The sequence below is a fragment of the Mycteria americana genome, chromosome 5 (assembly GCF_035582795.1).
Source record: "Mycteria americana isolate JAX WOST 10 ecotype Jacksonville Zoo and Gardens chromosome 5, USCA_MyAme_1.0, whole genome shotgun sequence".
In the NCBI taxonomy this organism is placed as follows: domain Eukaryota; kingdom Metazoa; phylum Chordata; class Aves; order Ciconiiformes; family Ciconiidae; genus Mycteria; species Mycteria americana.
Window position 1 is genome coordinate 70,660,682 of NC_134369.1, and position 22,734 is coordinate 70,683,415.

Consider the following 22,734-nt stretch of genomic DNA (forward strand, 5'->3'; position numbering starts at 1 on the left):
TGGCAGGCGTCACTCATGTCCACGAGGCAGCAGGCTGGGTTTTAGGGGTCTCATGTGCAGAGGTTGTAGTCCAAGGCGCGGGTCACACACAGAGCCAGGGCTGCGTTTGAGGGTGCCTCCCACGCACACACGGAGCCGGGGCTGTGCTCAAGGACACCTCACACACGCACACAGGGCTGCAGGCTGTGTTTGAGGGTGCCTCACACACAGAGCTGGGGCTGTAGGCTGTGTCTGAGGGTGTCACACACAGGACAGGGCTGTCGGCTGTGTTTGAGGGTGTCTCGCACACGCACATGGGGCCGTAGGCTGTGTTTGAAGATGCCTCACACAAGATGTGGCTGCAGGCTGTGTTTGAGGGTGTCACACACAGAGCTGGGGCTATAGGCTGTGTTTGAGGGTGTCTCATGCAAGACATGTCTGCAGGCTGTGTTGGAGGGTGCCTCACGCAAGATGTGTCTGCAGGCCGTGCCTGAGGGTGCCTCACACACGCAGATGGGGCTGTAGGCTGTGTTTGAGGGTGTCTCACACAGGACAGGGCTGTAGGCTGTGTCTGAAGGTGTCTCACACACAGACATGGCTGCAGGCTGCACCTGAGGGTGCCTCACACACGCAGACAGGGCTGTAGGCTGTGTTGGAGGGTGTCACACACAGAGCTGGGGCTGTAGGCTGTGTCTGAGGGTACCTCACACACACAGGACATGTCTGTAGGCTGTGTCTGAGGGTGCCTCACACACGCAGACAGGGCTACAGGCTGCGTCTGAGGGTGCCTCACACACGCAGACAGGGCTGTAGGCTGTGTCTGAGGGTGTCTCACACACACAGACGGGGCTACAGGCTGTGTTGGAGGGTGTCACACACAGAGCTGGGGCTGCAGGCCGTGCCCGGGGGTGCCTCACACACGCAGACGGGGCCGCGCGCTCCCCGCCGCCGCCTCGCGCACCCGCCGCCCGCTCCCCCCGCCGTGCCCGAGGACGCCCCTCACGCCCCCCCGCGGGCCCGCAGGCCGCGTGCCGCCGCCCCGCCCCCGCCCTGCCCCGCCCCGCCCCCGGCCGCGTCGCGGCGCGGCGCGCGTGACGATGCGGCGCCGCCCCCGCCCGGACGGAGCCGGCGGCGGTTGCGGCAGCCCCTGGCCGGGCGTGAGCGGGGCGGTGCGGGGGCGAGGTCGGGCGGCACCGGCACCGGCGGGCTGCGGCATGGATTACCCCGAGCCCGGCTCGCCGCAGGGCGCCTGGGACCTGCCGGGCGAAGCCAGCGGCTACGGCGGCGGCTGCTACGAGCGGCCCGCCCGCGGCGAGGAGGAAGCGGCGGCAGAGGAGGCGGCGAGCCGCGGCGTGCAGCATCCCCTCGGCCGCCCGCCCCGCCGCCTCCAGCAGCGCTCCGCGCCGCTGCTCCGCGCCGCGCTCTCCACCTCCTCCTCCGAGGGGGAGCCGGAGGCGGCGGCCGCGCTGCCGCGGGAGCCCAGCCTGAGCGACGAGGCCGGCGGCCGCGATTTCGACTCGGCCGAGTCCGGCGCCTCGCTGCGCTACTCCACGGGCACGGGCGGCGAGGGCAGCGAGGGCGAGGGCGCGGGGCTGGCGAGCAGCGAGAGCGGCGGCAGCGGCTTCTCCCTGGCGGCGGCGGAGCTGCCCGAGAGGAGGCGGCCGGGCGGCGGCCGGCCCCGCTATGAGGTGGTGCGAGAGCTGGGCGCCGAGGAGGTGCGCTGGTTCTACCGGGAGGACCGGAAAACCTGGAAGCCCTTCATCGGCTACGACTCGCTGCGGATCGAGCTGGCCTACCGCGCCCTCGGAGCCGGCGGGCCGGCCGAGCCGCGGGAAGGCGAGGCGGCGGCGGTGGAGCCGGTGTGCGTGCGGAGCGGGCTCTACGAGGTGGACGTGGCCAGCGCGGAGAGCTACCCCGTCTACTGGAACCGTGAGTGCCGCCGTCCCCTCCCGCGGGGACCGGGGGGGCTCCCCTTCCCCTCCCGCGGGGGCCGGGGGGTCCCGGTGTCCTCGCAGCGAGACCGTGGGGGGTACCTGGGGGGTGGCCGGGCTGCCTCTCGCCTCCCGCTGTCCCCAGCAAGGGACGCTGGGCATCCCCGGTGTGCACAGAGACCCTGCACTGGGTTTCCCCCCCGCCGTGGGGACAGCCGGTAGCCCTTCCTGCCCCTCCAGCGCACCCCCATAGGGAAATGGGGGTCTGAGCGCTCCCCAGCACACCAGCCCGGCCGAGGGGACTGGGAACCGCTTGCTGCCTATGTGCGCTTGGGCATAAGGGATACAGGAGAAAACATTCTCCAGGGAGAGGAGACCCTGGGTGCCCATCTCTAACACACACCTGAGCGAGGAGGGACCGGCAATTCCCCTTCCAAGTCTCGGATACGGGGTGGGGAACGCGGCACTGGGCATCCCACCCTCCCAGGCACACTCATAAGGGAAGCGGTGTGGGCATCCCTCAGCGTGCACTTGGGAGAGGGGGCACTGGGGACACCCCCACCCCCCGAGGATAAGAGGCGCTGGGTACCCCTCACTTGCCATACAGGGTCATGGGGGAAGGGTGTACCGGCCACATCTTCACCCACTTCCAGCTCCGAAGGGAACTGGGCAGCTTTCCCTCTCGCCCCCCTGTGCACATGCACCTGGAGGAAAGGGGGATCTGAGTATTCGCACCCTGGCATGCAGAGACGCGGGAAGGGGAGGTCTGGCCATCCTCTCATTTCTCAGCGCGTGAAAGTGGGAGGGAGGGTGTCCAAGAACCTTCTTGCTTATGCTTTCCGTTTCCTAAACAAAGGGTGAGGGAGGGTGGACATTTGCCTTCGACTCTCCCCCCTCCCCTCAATATGCACGCCCTTCCTTCAGAAGGAGCAGGGTAGAAACAGCAATTGTTTGTCCACTGCCTCCCTGCCACACGCACGCTTCTGATCCCTCTTCTTTAGTGAGGAGCGATGGAAGAGAGGGCTGATACCTGGCTTCCCCTCTGCCACCCTCGTCCTCGCCCCTAGGAAAATGGTGATATTGTGCTCCATCTTCCCTTCCCCATCACCTGCCCACTGGGAGATGGGGCATGAAATGGGACTTCTCCTTTCTATTGAAGAGGATGCAACAGGCATCTCAGATACACGCACCGTCCTTACTTCCTGCCCTTCCAATAGAGGGGAATTTGCTTCACTCCCTCAACTTCAAAATGAGGTGCTGATGCACTCCCTCTCCCACCCTTCCCTTTGCATTTGTTTGTGCTTTGCTGGAGGAGGGGGGACCTTGAGGAACAGAGACGGAGGAAGAGCAGGCACCTTAGCTCTTCTAGCCCTTCCTTTGGAGGGAATGTCTCCCAGGGTCTCGCTGGACAAGCGGGCAGCCGCTCTCCTGGAGCAGACAAGCCGTGCCACTGCTCGCCCTCTGTCCCTGAGGACTTGCTTTCCAACTGCATTCCTTCAAGGACAAGGGAGATGGTATGGAGCAGAGAGAGATGCAGAGTAGCCGAGCAATAGATGCTGTTCTGGCGTGGACTTGGGAGAGGGGCAGGCAGGTTTCTCTCGTCTCCTCTGCATATTTTTGAGACTCAGGTGGGAGTTGCAGAGGAACAGCAGAACTGTTTCAGATATGAAAACTAGGGCTTTTGGCTGTTTCCCCTCTTCTTTATCAGCATCTTTTTGGGAGGGAGATCCATAAATGACAATACCAAGTGGTACAATTCACTTGTGGTGTGAAAATTTATCTTTCAAATCGTTGCCCCAGCGGGCAGACACTGAGCTCGAGGAGCGAGCAGAGGCCTCTGTCCACGCATGTTTTGAGTTAGAGGAGCCTGGGCACAGCTCCTTGAGCAGAAAGTGGAGGTGGTTCTCCCTGTCACCACCCTGAAGCCCCTGCTCTTGGTACTTGATGCATCTGTCGTGTGGTTAGTGGAAAGAGAAGATGCAGGTCATCCGAGGGGTGAGGAAACTGCTGCCATCCCTCTTGCAATTGTGCCATGGGCAGAGAGGGGAGCGAGTGAGCAGAGCTGCCAGGTGAGGCAGGATTGCTCCGGTAATGGGAGCAAGAGGCTGTACTCATCAGCAGCTTAAAGGTTTAATTTCTTGACCCTGTGCCTTGTCCATTTTGGAAGCTGATTCAGTCTCATTAAGCCTGAAGAGCAGATGTTTCAAATGACAACGTACGCTGTGCAGAGATGATTTCTGGTGCTTGGAAGGATCGATTCCCAGAGGTTAGCACCAGAAGCGGTGCTAGGCAGGGGAGAAATAAACTCATGGTCCTGAGAAGGCTAACGACGGGGATGTTTTTTAGTCCTCAGAAAGCTGATTAAAGAGAGTGCTCAAGTTCTTATTAGCAAGTCCATTCTTTCGCAAGATAAGATAAACTTTTGGTGTTTCAAGGGTCTGTCAGTGTCTTCAGGTCTAACTCCTTCACGTACACATTTCCTTGCTTCTCTTCCCTGTGTACGTGAGCACTCTTGCCTTTCTCCCATTCTGTCCTCCCAACTGCTGCGTCCAGACCTGAGAAGACAGCGGGGTCGGATCCCAAGGATTCAGTCTCATCTGTGCTTTCGAAGGCCTTGGTGTAGCCGTTATGCCCAGATTATTCCCATTTGATAGTGTGTGTGTAATTTTGGATCCAAAGGGTAGCTACTACGTTGGGTCACGGTGGTGTGGGAGAGAGCCGGTGATGGCAAACCAGTTCTCACACTAGTGAAGCCCGTGAGTAAGGGAGGAGAATCTCGCCCTGTGATCCCACGAGCATGAAGTATAATGAGTACAACCGACTTAAAATATGCTGATGTGCATGTTAAAGAGTACAGAAACTGCTATCAGGTTTTGCTGATTCATGTGTTCAGTTCGGAGCAAAAGTCAAAAGCTTTTATCTTTGTTCTTGCCCGTTTTGTTGCTCTGTTTCATGTATGTGCTTGTACTTCAGGGAAAGCTGCTGTCTCGCAGCTACAATACTGAACGTGCTGACAGTTCTTCAGCTATTGTGGCATCTTAATGACAGGGAAATGTTGATTATAGCTTGGCGTGTGCTGAAATATTTTTTCACTCCACGTCTTCAGAAATCTTAAGCTCATCACGGGATTCGTTTGTAACATCAGGAATATCAGACTGAGTTACAATTTGAGCAGATTAATTACTGAGAATTTTATACCTTACCTTGTGACCTCTGGGATTTATTTAATTAGTTTTGTAGAACTAGCAAAGACAGCACAAGAGGACTAAAATTATTAGTGTAGGCTTCCAGATAAGTGAATAACTTGGAGTTCGGCTGCTTCTTGTCATCTGTGGACATAACAATGAGTGATATTTTATACAACGGTCTTCTGTTTGAATCTTATTAAATTATCCAGCCCTTTTCTGCCCTTTCACTTGAAGAGGGCTGCTTTACAACCATTTTTCTATAGAGTTACTCAGTCTAGTTTTCGAAGTCCTGGTTGAGTCTGTTAAATCCGCAGCCTGTGGACTTCTGGGTGACTCTCTCCTGTTCCTTGGCTTGTGAGTTTGTCCCATGCAACTCTTGCACTGTCCTGTATTTGCTTTTCCCTTACTTTTTGATGGTTACATTGTCAAGTTCCCTGAACTTAGTTCTTGCAGTGTTTTCTAATAAATCAGTCTGCTTTCACTTTCCAGGTAGTCATCTTCATCCCAGCATGTTCTCCAGCTTGAATTCTGATGATGTGTTGGGGACGCTCATCACCTCGGCTGACGTCCGTCTTGCAATGGTAGTTTTTAAAATTGAAGTAGGACTTTTGTAAAATCGGGTGGTATGTGCAGAGCAGCAACCACAAAAATGTGTATTTCTACAGCCATTTGGGGAGTCTGTGGAGCATTGTCTTTTAGGGAAGGATAAAATACTCCACTCCCGCACACAGGTTTGGTAAGGGTTTTTTTTGTTTGGGTTTTTTTTTTTTTAACATGTATGTTTTTGTACCTAATAGTTGCAGAAGTCTATTAAGTAAAATATCTCTTGCGTTTAAAAAAAAAATTATTTACTAGGACCATCTCTGAATGAAGCTGTAAGAGTAACTTCTGCTGTACTGATATAACAGATACTTTACTGACCTTAGCCTGGAAATACCTGTGAATACAGAGTGGACCACTGGGTCTTAATTTTAAAATTTGTATGCTCAGGCTGGAATTGGGCAGCTTTTTAAAAGCTATATCAGCTGTCTTTAAGCTTGGACTGAAAGAAATATCCTATATTTTCTTTTGGAAGCTCTCTGTGAGCTGCTTTGTAAACTGGAAGAAGAAGTAGTCATTAGCACCTTGTGAAAAGCTTCTGCCGGTTGAGCTTTTGCAAAATGAGACACGAATGGCAGGGCGGTGTTATCTGCCCTCTGAACTTCGAGTCGGTCAAGATTACTGAGAAGTCTTGGGGTATAGTGGTTGATGCTTGGCTATTTTCTTAGTGGATTTTTTTTTTTTTTAATCACGTGCTTGTTTTGATGTAGGAGGTAGAGGTCAGCAGTAAGATACGAAGCCTTTTGTACCTCAGCCCCACTGGTAGTTCTTTGGGCTGCACTGTCAAGACTGAAAATCAACATTTTGGAGCTGTAAGGTGCTTCTCTGCTCTCTGCTTTGTGCAGGAACGTTGGGTGCTTGTGCCTTCCCTAGAGCTGGCAGCATAAATTTATCTGTTGACACTTTACAGACTGGCAACCCTAAATCCATCTTGAGGCCCCACTAGACCTCTTGCCTGCATGCTTTAATCAATGTCTGATATTTCTTCTGAGGCTGGCGTGTTTAGTTTATGGGGTTTGGTTTGTATTCTGAAACAGAAATAGTATTAAAACAGATTTCATGAGGCAAGAGGAAAATTAAGGGTTTGGAATCAAGAGTTTATCAGTATGTTTGTGGCTTGCATTTGTTTTAGTCTGTTCTTAGCAGCAGAACACATTTTTAGTTGCTTTATAGCATGCCTAGAACATTGGTTTTGGTGTGTTGGACAGCCTTTGAACTTGGTTGATACAATTTCCTTTATGTAAAGGACCTTTTGATCAAAGGCTGAATTCCTGAATACTGTTTTCTTGCTTTTCTCTCCAGGTATGTTATTCTTTTGCAAATAAAATAGTGATAGTTTACATGGCAAGGTAAAGCGTTACTTTTGCTAATCAAAATCTTTCCTGGTTTTTACTTTTTTGCTTCTGTTCTTACCATGTCATCCTTCCAAAAGTATCTTGTAGCTTAGTTTTGGCCAGCTCTTTCCTGACCAGAAGGCCTAACACACGTAGATGGAACAATTTTTAGATTTGCAGTGCTCCATGTATTAAATCACAAATTACGTTTGTTCGTATGTATGTTCTGTTTATGGTCTCTGGCACCTTTCCTTCTTTTGGTAGAGAGAACTTGTGACGTTTAGAATGCTTTTACTAGAACACGTGGGAGACGTCAGTACTTTGCTTGGATGTGTCTTTGAGGGCAAGTTTCTTCCGTGTCCTCAGCTTTTATTTTCGTTATTTACAAGCATTATTTAAGCAAAATGAATCTGTTCTCTTACTCCTGTAAACGAAAGCAGAATCGCAGGGTTGCTCTCCAGCCGATGGTGTCAGCTACAGCAGAGTAGCTAAGGATGGACTCGGCTTAGAAAGCGAGTTGCGCTTGCCCTTCGATGTGGTCCAGCACTTTTCCTGCTGGATGTGGTCAAGAAGGAAGGAGGCAGAGATGCAGGGAATATTTGGGTTACAAGTTGTGGGTGACAGGTAGAAGGGTGTTGTGGCTGAGAAAGCAGAAAATGTTTGTGGGATGAGAAGGATCAGGAGTTCTCTTCTGACTTAATTCAGGCTTGAATACTGATTTGACTGTGGCAATGTCAAAGAAATAGGATGGGATTTAAATTGGAGGTGACGGGGCTAGATTAAAGGTAGATGACAGGTGAATTTCTGTGTGTATGTGTGTGAGAGGGGGATGCTGTCTAGGGGGAAAAATGATACTGAAGGCAAAGAGAGACCTTGGGCAGAGCTCCTCTTTGCCCTGAGAGGAGCACGAGAAGAATCTGGAAGAGCTGACGCTCAGTTAGTAAGCAGAAAGACTAGATGGAAGAAAAATTTGCAAAAGAGCAAGAAATTAAAATAAGAAGGATGAGCAGTTCTGTCGGTGGTACCTGTAAGGTTGAAGAAAGTGAAGATGAAGTAGTGGTTTTGAGTGTTGGCCAGAGGAAAGGTGAGTAGCGTGGTATGATCTCTTTGAGTGGGTTGCAAGTAGCTGAAGCTACGCTAGAGCATGCCTGGTGTGGAACTGGAGAGGAGAAGCTCCAGAGGTTGTAAATAGCATGGCTGGTGAGCGCTGGGATGAAGGGGCAAGGGGGGGTCCTAGGCAGTGATATTTAAGATGAAAGAAACTAAAATCATGCTGGTTTTCAAGGGGGGAAAAAAACTGATAGGGTAAAAAAATGGAAGGAAAAAGTGAAGTCTGGGGATGAAAGTGTAGGGGAATCTGGAGTTGGGGTGGAGTAGACAGAAAAAGGAAGTGAAGTTAGGAGAGTGCAGAAAAAAAAATCCCAGCAGAGGAGAACAGAGGAGGAGTTGAGAGCAAAGGTTAGCGTGACCTTGAATATCTTCATCTTGTTCATTACTGGTAGGTCTGAGGTATGCACAGGAAAAATCTTGCTGCTCTTTTTTTAAAAGATATTCCTGTATAGGAACCTACTTGCTAAGCTGCACATGCGTGATCGTTGCTGCTCGGTGCTGGCGAGAGCTCGCTAACAAAAGGCGGATGGAAGAGTGCCTGCCAGGAGAGCACACACACTCAGGGCTGAGGGTGTGATTGTGCAAAAGTCCCGTGATTTTCAGTGGGATTTGAGCACATGCTTACATTTTAGGAGGTACTCACATGTTTGTCATGTGGCACAGTCATTCTTTTGTGGATCGATTTAGCTTTCACCTAGTGCTATTTCAAAAAACGCAAGCTTCTCTGGGTGAGAAAAGAGCTGATAAGGGACTAGCTCCTACGGCTTACTGACTCCAGCAGCAAACGCTGGTGGTGGACGTGCTTCACTTCAGAGTACTAGTATTGAAATTTGGTAAACTATTTTAATTTATAAGAATTCAATAAAAGTAAAGCTCTAAACTTAAAACTGCAGCCCCACTTCATGTTTCAGTAGTCCAGGGTTTTTTGATGAGCGTTTCCTGCTCATCATTGACACGGCTAATAAGGTGAGCTTTAGGATTTTGACTTGGACCATAGGGTTCAGGTCTGTGTAAAGAGCAATTGTAGAGATATTAATTAAACTACTACCTTAAACCAGAAAAATCCTTCTTGAAAACATGATACACACTATATTTTGGGGTGATATACAGCAATTGATATGAGAGAAGACTTTGAGGGCATTCATCTCTTTTTGGGGAGTTCCTTCGGTGTTTGACATTTGAGCCAACCCCCCAAAACCAGCCTTTCGCTATTGTTTTGGATGGCGCAGTTCATGGTGTAAACCAATTAAAAATGGTTCAGGGGAAAAACAGTTACAAGCTGTTGCTTGAGTACTTCAGGCAGTCTTGGTAGAACAGACAATTTCACATTTGCAGTGGAGCAAAGCACGTGTTCCTCCCTTGCTGCATCTAACTTGGAAGCAAACGTGGAGGCTTGCACGCGTAGCTGCTCTGTAGATCTGAGTCTGGAAAGTGTCGTGGTTTAACCCCAGCCGGCAGCTCAGCCCCCCCAGCCGCTCGCTCAATCCCCCCCCAGTGGGATGGGGCAGAGAATCGGAAGGGTAAAAGTGAGAAAACTCATGGGTCGAGATAAAGACAGTTTAATAGGGAAAGCAAAAGCCGCGCAGGCAAGCAAAGCAAGACAAGGAATTCCTTCACTCCTTCCCATGGGCAGGCAGGTGTTCAGCCATCTCCAGGACAGCAGGGCTCCATCACGCCTAACAGTGACTTGGGAAGACAAACGGCATCACTCCGAATGTCCCCCCCTTCCTTCTGCTTCCCAAACTAACTCTACCCCAGCCAAAACCAGCACAAAAGAAAATCCCCTCTATGCCAATCGGATTGCTCTTCATGTGCTTAGCCTCTGTGAAACTCAAAAGTAACTTTAACCTGCAATTTTGAAATTGCTTCAATAAAGCAATTTAGAATTATTTGGCAGACTTCGTGAATTAAATCTCATCTCAGACACTGAATAAAAAATAAAAAGTCTGGCTCTGTAAATTCACGTAGTTCTGTGAAGTTTTCTGAGGCCAGGATTTCACCCTTGAACTCCTCTCCAGGTTATGTTCTTACTTCTGAAAGAGCAGAACAGATTGCATGGCTTTGTGCTTAAACGAAGGAAGGTCACCTGGGCTGTGATTAAATGAGTGGCTCCATTTATTCAAATGTCTGTAACCTGCTCTATTCTGAAATAATATGTTGGGGAATAGCTAGAAAGCTGTAGCTATAAAAAAAAAAAAAAGTCTGTTATGTTTCCTAGCAAACATGAAATAATGAAATTTTAGGTTTGGGCTATTTTATTGTAACATCTGTTTGTTCACCCGGCATGCATGATCACGTCACTGACAGTAAAATGTAAGAATCTTCAATCTCACGATCGGTTTCTGTAACCATCTCTTCTCATAATAAAGTTTCCTATCCTCATGAGTTTTTCTATTTTTTTCTTTCGTGAGACTCTACAAACCCAGCCGTGTGGGAACTAAGCAAGAGGAGCAGATCTTGTTCCCCAAACTGCGCTCTGTGCGTTGGCAAAAATAGACTCTGCAAATCATTATTGCTGCAGAGGCAGCGGTGGCCGTGGCCGCTGGGTGGGTAGATGGTGCAGAGGTCGGGGAATACCTGTCCTTACGCTTAAGTGTTTGCATTAACGAAAAGTCTTACGGGCCAGGCAGTAGTTAATATACCCAAAATATAATTTTAGGTCTGATACAACAGGAATGGGTAGCAAATTCTAAAAAGTCTCCAACAGTACCTTTGATATTGTTCTGGAATACATTTATTTCAGTGGCTCATGTCAACGTTCAGGTTCTTGTGTGTATTACAATTGCTAGGAGTGCTGTGCTCCAGGATATATGATGTTCAGCACTTCTAGCAGGCCTTTGGGAAAAAAAAAAAAAAAAAAAAAGACCATTTTTGCCCAGGATTTCCCCCCCCCCCCCCTTGGGAAATGCGTGGGCACTTTTCTTCATTATTTAACTAGCTTTCGGCTTGAGATGTCACATATGGTAGCCTCACAGTTACCTTCAGCTTGTGCAGATGTTATATCCTCACGCACTGCAAATTATTTGCAACTGCAGTAGTAAGGAAGGCCAATTTAAGGAACAGAAGTTACTACACTGAAAAGCGTCTCGAGCTGACTGCGTTTTATGAACTTGTGTTTCTTGTCCAACCTCTTGGCTTTGGGCTTGGAGAGCTGGGAAATGGGGATTGTCAAGTCAGCAAAACACAAGCTTTAATTTAAATTTCTGAGCCTTTGAATATTATATTAACCTTTTAGATCTCATTCGTGGGTAAATAGTTACGGCTGTCTTGAGACCCATGAGTGAATAGTGCCAGAAGCGCCTTAACTTTGCCATCAAACCATCTGAACAAGACCTCGGCTTTGACGCAATGAAACAGAAGTTTACTGAATCTTGCTCTCTTACAATTTTTTTCTGTCTATCTTTCAGGTCGCGTGCTTGCTTGTGTTGGTATTTCCAAAACAGGCCTCCTTTTGGCTTCTTGTTTAAGCTCTGTTTGTTAACCTTTAGTTATTATCTCTGTATCGTCTTAGTTTTGCAGCAGTTTCTTGGTTCCGAATCAAGTAAGGTGAAAGAGGCTTACGTGAGCCACAGTTTGAGCTGTGCAATATTTAAATGTAAGCTATACACCGTTTCGAACAATGCGGTGGCAGGAAACCAGTTGTAGTGTTCATGTCATAGTACAAGAAGAAAAACGGAGGCAAATTCTGCTCAGTTATGGCTTTTCATACTGTGTTCTGATGGATTCCGTAGCTTTTTCATGCAATTTATATTCACTGAGGTTTCTTGAGACCTCCATGGGTGTGATCGCACAGTTTAAAGATCTTCGCAAAAAAAGGAGTAGCTGGGGTATACATACATAAATCACTGCATATGTGTACTATATGTTGCATACAATTTTTTAACATAATTTTTGTTCTTCGGAGGATTTAGGTGATTATCGTAACGCAAATCACTCATTTTCTTGGTCCTTCACATCAGCACTTGTATTCTTTTATTCTCTGAATTTTCAGGAAAAAAAGGCCTTTTTAGTAAAAATAAATAAATCCTTTGTTGCAGTCTAGATCTCACTATTTTCCTCTAAAAGTGGTAAAATATGTATGACTAATTAGAATGAAGTGCCTTTCATCAGCTCGTAATCTCTGCCATTCAAATTTATTTAGAAATTCTTGTATAAATAAACCATGCAAGTGTATAACTGGCCAAATATATTGGTATCTTTTGGTTTGAAGCACTGCCAACTGCAGATTATATGGCGTAAGACTTAAGGCAGTAAAGAAATCAAGGCAAATCCTTTCCTAGGGATCAAGATTGTCGGGACAAAGATAAATAACGCTTCATATTATAGGTCTGGAGTTCTGTATTGGCAAAAAAAAAGTTAAATTACAACATGATGTAAATATCCATGTATTTAATTGTCCCATAAAACAAAAATAACTGGAAGAATGTAGTTTAAGCTTTCTAAAATAATCAGAATATCCAAGACATGAATGAATTTATTAAAGGTGGATAGGAGTGAGTGAAATTGGGTGCTAAAACGGCAATTTTGGTTCATCGCTTTTTCATGGGGATTACTGTAATAGCTTGCATCAAGTTCTCTGGATGAATCATAGAGAAATCTTTAAATAACAGCACCTGTCCAAGATTAAAGAGAGGAATTGTGTTTATCAAGGCATGCCTTTACTCTTTCCCACAGTCAACAGATTATGCTGAAAAATCTCCTATCGTGTTGCGGTCGCCTCGTTTCCCCACCCAGTCCAGGGTATTCAGGGTAATTACCGTCAATATTCCTCTCTTCCTTCATAACTGAAGTGCCACTTGCTTTTGGAGCATCGGTAGGTTGTCGCCATCACCGTGACTGGAGTTAGACTTTGACCTGGACTGAAATCCAGCATTAGACTCTTGAATACCATGCCATCGTTGTTCAGCTTTGAAAACACAGATGTTAATGGGCGGTTGGTCTTTCCCGCTTTACCAAGCCTCTTCTCTAATGAGAAGTAAGATGAAATGGTTCGTTGTCGGCTGCGATCACAAATTTGATTGTTTCGGTTCTGAAAGACAGCGTTTCGTTTTCTTACAGCCAAACCGTGGCTCTGATGGAAGGCAACGTCATTTCCTCGCTTCCTCTACCAGGCGGTTTTCTCTCGAGGTTTCCCCGTAGCCCGGTGGTCAAACCTGCCATCCAGCTGGAGATGTGGAATAAGACAAGTTCGGGGTGCTGTGGCTGCACGCATAGTGTGCAGCGGTTTAAAGGAGGGGGGAAAAAAAAGCAACTCCTGGGTCCCCCTAAAATCCCACTGAACTTTGGAAAACAATTGCCTCGCTCAGGTTTTAAAGCCCTATCTGAAAACACAGCTCCATAATAAGCTCTCTTTGGATCTGAAAGTGATTTATATTTCCATATAAATGCCCTTTCCAGACCCAGAGCCAGATATATTAGTTTATTCCCAAACTAAACTATCCTGTAAAGGTTTTACAACAAAAATTTTCTTGTTTCCAACATGCCAATTTTTCCTGGCTGAGCCTTTCTGGAAAAGGCACTGCCCATCTTCTGTTTGAGAGCTGCTGTTGAGTGCTGCAGTCTACTCTTGTAAAGAACCACTATGGGAAAGTTTCTCTCAGGCAAAAAGAGCCTGAAAATGTTTATTTTAATGCTTTATGTTTAGAATTTTAGAAATCTGTTGGTGGAAATTCCCATGTGAAAAACTTAAAGCCCTTCAAGACTGAAAAAGAGGTGTCTTGTATTCATTTGGTTTGGAGTACAAAGTAGTATTCATACGATTTATTATTTAAAAAAAAAAAAAATCTTTTTATGGGTTTGATGAATGGTGCCTCATCAGAATACTTAGTCAATAATTAAGGAATTGCTTACAGATTTTCCCAGTAAGGATTAACATCTGACGTAGTTGTGTCATTGCTTCAGCAACAATGGGATCCTTTATCTACGCTCACATATTATGTGCGTTTCATTTTTTCCTACAGACAGTGCCTTGTTTGTGAGGGCAGCCCAACTGCATCTGTGTGCATTGGCTCGACTGAAAAACGCGGGTATCTGACAGGTGTAAAATGTAGGGGAATACAGCAAGGGTTAAGACAGGGGCATGATGAGAAGCTACTGCATATGGTGACAACTAACGTTGCTGTGGTTAATTTTCATTTCCTGAAAACTAAATACTCGTGTTTCACACTTCATTGATGGGATGTAGATTCCAAAATTAGCTTAAATTTTCATAGGCAGTTGAATTTTCTATGTCATTTGTAGTGACTATTAACTTCGGCCGTTTAAAGCCACTCAGACCTTTTGGTCTTCTGATATGTTGGGATTCATTTTCCTTAAATAACCGTGCCCTTCGAACACCCCAGCCTCTTTATTCATCTGGCAGCTCATCAGCATCCGAAACGTTAGAAATTCAGCACATAACAATTGGCTCCTATCTGCAATAACTATTTTAGTTGTGCAAACAGAAGTTGAATGGCAGAACTGGGTCCTGTGCTACTTCTGTCTGCATTTTGGTCAGGCCAACGAGACCCGCGTCGTCTGTGCTATATATAGGCAGAGCTGAGGATGCCGGGGGACCGGTGCGTTTGAATGGGGCTTTGGGGGACTTGGGAGGGATGAACCAGCATGCCCGATGCCTGCCGAAGAAAACTGGGATCTGTGGGAAGTTGGGATGGGAGAGGCTGGCAGCGCTTGGAGCCGTTGTTTTGGGAAGTTCACACTCCGAGTTGTGCCGTGTGTGCACAGAGGGGCTGTTTTACAGGGTTGCCTGCAGGTTTCCCAGTCACGAGAACGCTTGGGTGACCGGGGAACACGTGTGCCAGCACCAAGTGAGGGAAGTTCAGTGGTAATCTGGGCTCCTTGCTCCACATCGTCTGCCTCCAGCGCCCGCTTCCCTCCCCGCCTCGAGCTTTCCTGCTGTTCGCTTTCCCTTGCTGATTGCTGCAGGACCAAGTTAAGGATGCCGTCACCTGCAAGTGTGCCCTCCTTCGGTTACGAAGGTGGGGCGTTAAGAGGTTATCATCATTTCTGGTACTGTAGAAACAGTGTTTTCCTGTAAATCTATTATGGGTAGGGTTTCAAAATTGGCTTTGGAACATTTTGAGTGTTACTTGCCCTGTGGGGAGATTATTGCAAGGAGATTTTCCTTTTACTTTCATAGCTTGTAGGTGCAGTGGTCTGAGAGATGAAGAATTCAGAATAGTTCAGAGGTTCCAAGTAAATTATGGAGGTGCTTGCAATTCTCTATTACGTTCTCAACTGCAAGCAGGTAGTATGAAAAAATACTTCTGGTGTATACTAGTGTCCACGGGCACAACAAGCCCTAGCAGCATACCTGTAATGGAGGGCAGTGCAGAGACTTCTGAACTGCTGTCGAGCTTAGTGGGACGTGCCCAGTCCCGGTGTGCTGCTTGCTCTGGGAAGCAGATGCTTGCGTGGCGTGGGCTAACGGCTGTGCTAACACGGCAGTGTCGCCGGGCTAAAAACCACTGCTCTTGGCTGGGTCACCTCACCCAGCTGTGTTTGTACTGGTCTGGTGGTAGATCAGATAGATCCCTTCCTTTCGCAGAATCACAGAATCATATGGGTTGGAAAAGACCTTTAAGATCATCGAGTCCAACCGTAAACCTGACACTGCCAAGCCCACCACTACACCATGTCCCTAAGCACCTCAGCCAAACGGCTTTTAAATACCTCCAGGGATGGGGACTCAACCCCTTCCCTGGGCAGCCTGTTCCAACGCTTGACAACCCTTTCAGTGAAGGAAAATTTCCTAATATCCAGTCTAAACCTCCCCTGGCGCAACTTGAGGCCGTTTCCTCTCGTCCTATCCCTTGTTACCTGGCAGAAGAGACCGACCCCACCTCTCGACAGCCTCCTTTCAGGCAGCTGTAGAGAGCGATGAGGTCTCCCCTCAGCCTCCTTTTCTCCAGGCTGAACAACCCCAGGTCCCTCAGCCGCTGCCCATCAGCCTTGTGCTCCAGACCCTTCCCCAGCTCCGTTGCCCTTCTCTGGACACGCTCCAGCCCCTCAATGTCCCTCTTGTAGTGGGGGGCCCAACACTGAACACAGCATTCGAGGTGCGGCCTCACCAGTGCCCAGTACAGGGGACGATCACTGCCCCAGTCCTGCTGGCCACGCTATTGCTGATACAACACAAAATTTCCTTTGCTTAGTACCTCTGAAATCTCCATGCTCTCTATTGTTTCTTGTTTGGTTTTTACCTAATTTTCCCTTTCTGTTTCTTTGCATCTATTGTTTCTTTTCCAAGCTCTCCTTACCAGCTTTATCCCCACCTTCCAGGTAGGAACAGATCTTTGAGTAGTAAAACCTATTTTTTCCCCCCATCTCCTTTTTTTGAGTCTCTCCTTTTGTGGTTGAGTTCTTGGCTGCTTTGGAGAGCTAAACTTGGGCGGATAGCATGCACGCACATGAGATGTGTACATTTGGCCAAGTCTCTCTATACGTTTGCAGTATACAGCAGGGCACGTTAGCGTGCGCTGGAGGTCAGTGGTCTGATTGCTCTGGGGTCTCAGCAGAGCTGTGTCTGTGCTGGTCCCATGAGGCTGGAGGTTGGGGTCTTACAGGCTTGTGGAGCACGGGCACACGCAGTATTTCTCCTTCTTGATTTTCCAGATGTAGGAGGAGAAATTTTGAGCTGAGCTACCATGGATATTATTGTCTCAGCTTGCTTGCAGGGATGGGTATAAGAAGAGAATTCTTGCTCCTTACAGCCCCGGTAGTTAGTTTGGGCATCAAGCACAGTTTGATGAAGAATAAGCACCAGGAGACATTTTTCATAGAGATTTCTCTTTTGTCACATGGACAGCAATTGCTGGGCACCCAGCTTCCTCTTTGGAGTGCCGAAACTGGAACTAGAATGACAGTGCCCGAAAACAGCCCTCAGGGAAGGACTGATTTTAATTAAAAAAAAAAAAAAACACCTTTCCTCTTCAAAATCACCCTTTATGCTAATTGATGTGTAATTTGGGTTATTGTAGGGGCAATTTCCAAAGGAAACAAGGCTATGTGCAGTCAGGGTAAAAATGAGTGGTTTGGTGTCTCTTTCTCATTCTGCATCCTCCCAACAGCTTTGTAACCACGGGTTGTTATCAGTCAGATTTTATCGAGGAGCGGGAGTCTCACGAAGTTCCCAATTTTTGGAAGATTCAGGGTAACTGGGTAGAGAGGAGTATACCCCATTAAGGTTGGCCAGTTGTTTGAACTTAACCCCTAATAAATTTTGAAGAATCTGCATCTTTCTGGCCATCTCTCTCACATCCTCACAAACATTCTGAAAACTTGGCCTCGTTAGCTCAGCTGCTTGCAGATTAACACGACTTTCACTACTCATTTCAGCCCCAGGGGAAAAGGCGGTGGTGTTTCTCGAGGCATTCGTGGTTACCTGGTTAGGGGTCCCAGCAGCGGGAGTGTAACTCTCATCAAAACGCCAAACGGAATTCCCTTTCCCTCTGACCCGCTGTCAGTTTGTGATTTGTTGCATTAACAACAACAACAAAAAAAATCTCTTGTTTGATTTTCAGAAACAGAAAAGATCCCTGTAATGCGTGGACAGTGGTTCATTGATGGTACGTGGCAACCTCTGGAAGAGGAGGAAAGTAACCTAATAGAACAGGAGCATCTCAACCGCTTCAAAGGCCAGCAGCTGCAGGAGAGCTTTGATATGGAAGTATCAAAACCTGTTGACGGGAAGGAGGGTAAGATTGTTTCAGTCACTATTTTTATAGTATGTTCTCTGGACAGTTGGGATCTGTTTTTTCTTAAGTTTAAGAATGTGATCTGTGATGGTTTTCCATCCTGCTTAGCAGGGAACATTATTACAGGCATCAGTTTGCTCTCCCATTTTTCAGTGCATCTTGATGTTGTAGGATTTCCTGCTGCAGCACGTTTGATGAACACTGTAAAATTATATTCATGGATAAACTTCTTGTTCCCATTTTGCTTCGTGCTTCATATCTTTTAATTGTGTTTGAAATCTCCCTTCAAACTGAAATCTCTTGATGGGACAAGAAGAGTCAGTGTCTGAATGCAAACTGGCTATTAGTTCTCTGGCCAGCATTCCTAATTCAGCCTAAGGGGAGTATCAGTTTTACAGGTCACGTTTCATTTTCCATTCTAGTTCAGTCTGTGACTTTATTGGAGTAGTTTTCAGCTATAGTAAATCTTGGGCATTCATTCTGTAATGGAAGTCTTTATATTTTAATGACCAGGCTGAGGACATTCAGTTAGTGTTGCTGGGAACCTCAGTCAAATGGGTGTAACGTTTTTAAGAATAGCCTTCTGAAATTACTGGTCTGTTATTTAATGTACGCAGTTGAATTGGTTGCTCAGGGTAAGTATAGCACAGCGAAAGTTCAGCGGTTTTGGCTTTCACACTTCACTTTTGTTCGTTGGTTATCACTTGATGAACAATCTACAAACCAAGAGCTGCACGTGCAGAGGCCTCACGATATATTCTAGTAGGGTCTTGGTTGCGTTTTTCTCTATAATGCAACTTTATTTTTAAACTCTTCGAACTACAACTTTGTACAAAACAGTTGCAGAATGTAGGACTGGCTGTGGTTTTGGCCATGAGCATGGAGGAGTTCTTATGTGTGAACTACATGACCACACAAGTAAAAAGCTTGTTAATAAATTGGAAGCAAGGCAGTATTCAGGGTACTTCTGCAATTACTATAGGGAAAACCAGAATATAATTTGTTGACTTAGGGAGATTTGTCAACAGTACAGAGAGTAGTTAAGTTTTTAACTCCCCTCAAGGCTAGCGAGGGCACTGTGAATATTTTTTTTCCTATTTATACCACTTTAAAAGATCTTTTTCTCTGGCCAAGCCTGCAGTACAGTCCTCTGCTTTAACAGCTCTGTCAGATAGGTGCATAAAACGGTGTGACCCCTGAGCCACAGCACTGTGCCAGTACAATTTTACCTGTCTTTCTGTGTGTTTGTACTGATTTATTGTTCCAGTGGGCTGGTACAAAGCTCAGCTTTGTTAGTACAGCTGTACCCACTGCGAGTGCAGTGCTGTTTGCGGTAGGGTGGTATGCTTTTACTTGGAAAGCACGTCTTAATGCTGCTGAGTGCTGCCAGCCTTTGGTAGCTTAACTTCGGAAGGAAGGAAGGAATGATGGCTTCAGTTGTACTGGGATTCTCCTTATCAAGTAAGGAAGGGATTTCATTTCTTTTTTTTTTTCCAGAAAAAGCCTGGTCTGTGGAGCAGAAATTTTCAGATTTAAGGTAGGAGAGTGTTGTGGTTTAACTCCAGCTGAAACCAGGACAGAGAGATTGGGGAGAGTGGTGAGAAAGACACAATGCCTGATATTTATGAAAACATAAAAGATCAGAAAAAGAAACTCCAAATTCAGATACCAGTGCCTTTTCTAAAACTAAAGTTAAAAAAAAAGTATGCAGTCACTTCAAAATGGAATACATGTAAAGTCACCAATAACTTTCAGCAGATTTTTTTTGTAGTAATAGGAGAGTTGCAGGAAAATTATAGCTACCAGTAAGTGTGATAAGTGGTTTTGTCATTATAATATGCCTCTCAATACATCTCTGACAGCTGGCATCCGTGATTGCCATCTGCACGTGGCACTGGGAGAAGCTTTACAACTTGCATTATCGCTGATGAAGTAAACATAATTAGTTGGAGAAGTGCTGAATTCATTTATAAATTTCTTAAATGCCACAATTTGTTGCTACGATTTGTTATAACTACATTCTGTATGAAACATATTTTGGTCCCATCAAGGTTTACAGGTAGCTCTTATTTAAGACTAGGGAAAGTTAGAATAGCTCCGTAAATATCATGGAGAGGCAAAGTGACTGTTTGCAATGCTATGATAAAGCATTGTAAATGATGAAAAACTAGCAATCTCATCTAAGACCTCAGCAAAATTAAGATGATCTGCTGTAACAGTCTCTTAGTAGTTAGACATAATTACTTTTTTATATGAACATGCCAGTTTGCATCATAAATAACAAAAAACTAGCTTGTCAACAAGCATCTTGTTGATACGCAGCAGACAAACCCATCGGCTCTTGGTTTGACCCGAGCCGTGCTCTGAACAGTGGCGGTAGGCTGAAAAGTTAGGAGCAGGTTCCACTTTGCTGCTCCTGTTCTGGATAATTTCCTCTTATTCAGCCTGCGAACTCGGGGCAACATATGATATCCTGGAACTTAGTATCCAAGACTCAGTTGACAATTTATTTGCAATTTAATCGTATTCATTTATTTATTTGTTTTTGTCCTCTGAAATCTTTTCGTGAAGAAAACAGAATTGCTAGCGAGTTTGCTAGGTGTTTAGCACCCTCGGCTTTTGAGCAGCCTGCCCAGTGCATTGCCGGCAATGGGATTACCCTCTTTAAGTACAGGGCAAGTGGTGCTGCTTCCCGTCTGCGTGTGGAGTCATCCGTACAGATGAGTTCGTCTTTGCGAACGCTGACAGTGAGCACTATGTACGTTACCTGTGCAGGGTAGCTGCTCGGCATGCAGTGCCCCTCTTCTTTCCTCGTGTCTTTAGTTGTGGGATACGCGTTAGGAGAGTACACTTACATCTAGAAAAATGATTTCCCACTCCAGTGATTTGATTTATTTATTCTGCTCCTGCATTGTAGCATATTAACAAGGAAATAACTAAGCTTTGTCCAGGGCTTTTGTTGATGATAGGTGGTTGATCTATACATGCCCCATTATTAAAATGTTAATCCAAGCAAACCTTCCTCCAGAAGTGCAAAATGTTTCAGAATAGGGATCTCCAACCTGTGGCCTGTAAGTAACATAACGCCCATGCTGCCTTCCAGTGTTGTTTGGGACCGCAGGAAGATGTAAATGCTGAAAGTAACAGAACAGCATATGACGGCGTTTAGGGGAATGATTTCTCAAGTTCTATTTTCCGTGGGGCAGCCTGGAGACTGCTGCTTCCGTGGGATATCCCTCTGAGCAAACTGCCTGTAGTGGCATTTTGATTTTTACCCTTTAAAGTATTTAATTTCATGCCTTGCAAAATAAACTGCGTTTATGCTGCCTAACGTCGCTGACTCCCCTTGGTGTCTGATCCTTTTCAGTGATCTGCTGAGCTGTTGGTCTCAGCAGTGGCATGACTTTCTCAGGTAAATTATTTGTTACGGCAGAATGCAAAAATGAGGCACTTTAGTTCTTAGGACTGTCCAAGCAGATTAATGTGACCTTTAGTTTTGCAATACCCAGTTGCCCTGGATTTGTCTCCAAGAAGGTTATGTCCTGTAGGAGTTCATAGACATGATTCCCAGGTTCCAGAGCTCTATCTGCTGCTTGTAGAAATTAGTCATATTTCTGAGATTTCGGGCGGGATGTTTGGTTCTGAACGCGTTGGCACCTGTAACACTTGTAAAAGGCCGGCTGCCCTGGCTGGTGATCTCTGAAGTGCAGCATCCATAGGAGGTGTCGGCACGTGACAGCCGAATGCCCAGACCACCACAGACCAGGCAGAACGTGTGCATGTCGCAGAGGGACGCTGAGGGCATGAACCTCTCTCTTCATCGACTCTGCAGGGAGCTCTGCCTCTCGAGGTGCCTAAAACCAGGCCAGACGAATGCTGCTGGAAACCCTGCAAGGGCATCACCCGCCTCCTCCGTAGCTTGACCGCACCCTGTGTCACATCTCATCACCCCGGAGTCTGCTTTGATCCCGGCCAAATCCCACATACATTTTTCAGTTTAAATAGTTCATTTTATAGTTGATAGATACAGAATCACAGAATACAGGAAAAGACGTCGCTATTCTGTCTTTTAAGACAGAGTAACCGACACAGCTACAGGAGGAAACCACACTTAGGATGAGGAATTCGAGGTTTGGCTGCATTTCGACCGCTTTGTTGTGAAACTGAACGTCCGCAGCCCGGATTTGAGTTAATGCAAATCACGAATTTGCACAAATGCAAACCTGCATATCAGCAGGTTCAGGAAGGCATCTTCTGTCTTGTCATCACATGAAGTAATTTTACATATTTTTTTTTTGAGCAAAATGAGGGTCATCCACTGTCATTTTATAGTTGTATTGAGGAGTAGAGCTTGACGTTTGCCACTCAAGTCTTTGCTAAAAACAGTCGAGTCTGACAACACCTTAGCCCCCTAAATGAGATGCTGCTCTGCTGTAATAGTATATGTGGGCTTCCAGGAGTGATTTGTTGTTCTGCCACTCTGTTGATAGCTAGACAATGTTGGGGTTTTTTGGGGCCCTCAAATTCATTTGTCCAGTACTTATTTTTTTTTTCATCCAGGTAAACTAGGCTTTTTTGTATATTGGCTTTGCTTGTCCTTCTTATGGAAGATTCCAAACTTAACGTATGTAAATTAGTATCAACACAAGATGTAAGGTGGCGTTTTGATCTAAATTCTTAGATTCAAAATTTTGAATGATACAAACTTCAACCCTTAAAATATGGAAATATCTGGGTTGTTTATTTGATCACAAAATAATTCTATAAATATTTCTGAGAAAGACCTAGGTTATAACACTTGTTCTTTGAAGCAATATTTCAGCTGAAACCATTCTGGAAGGAATACAAAAAGGGTATAATAAGATCTTTTTAGCAGTCAATAAGCTTAAAATGTACA

The 22,734-nt window shown here is 46.6% G+C and overlaps 1 protein-coding gene across 2 annotated transcripts in view; it reads left to right on the forward strand.

Annotated features, from left to right (window-relative positions):
- The first annotated feature begins 1,088 nt into the window (after positions 1 to 1,088).
- Positions 1,089 to 22,734, forward strand: part of DDHD1 (DDHD domain containing 1) — a 69,875-nt gene continuing 48,229 nt past the window's right edge. For both annotated transcript variants that reach the window (XM_075503924.1, XM_075503925.1), the window contains exons 1-2: positions 1,089 to 1,908; positions 17,664 to 17,837. In XM_075503924.1, coding sequence (XP_075360039.1) covers positions 1,194 to 1,908; positions 17,664 to 17,837 — 889 coding nt within the window. In that variant the 5' untranslated portion in view covers positions 1,089 to 1,193. The remainder of the gene's footprint in view (positions 1,909 to 17,663; positions 17,838 to 22,734) is intronic.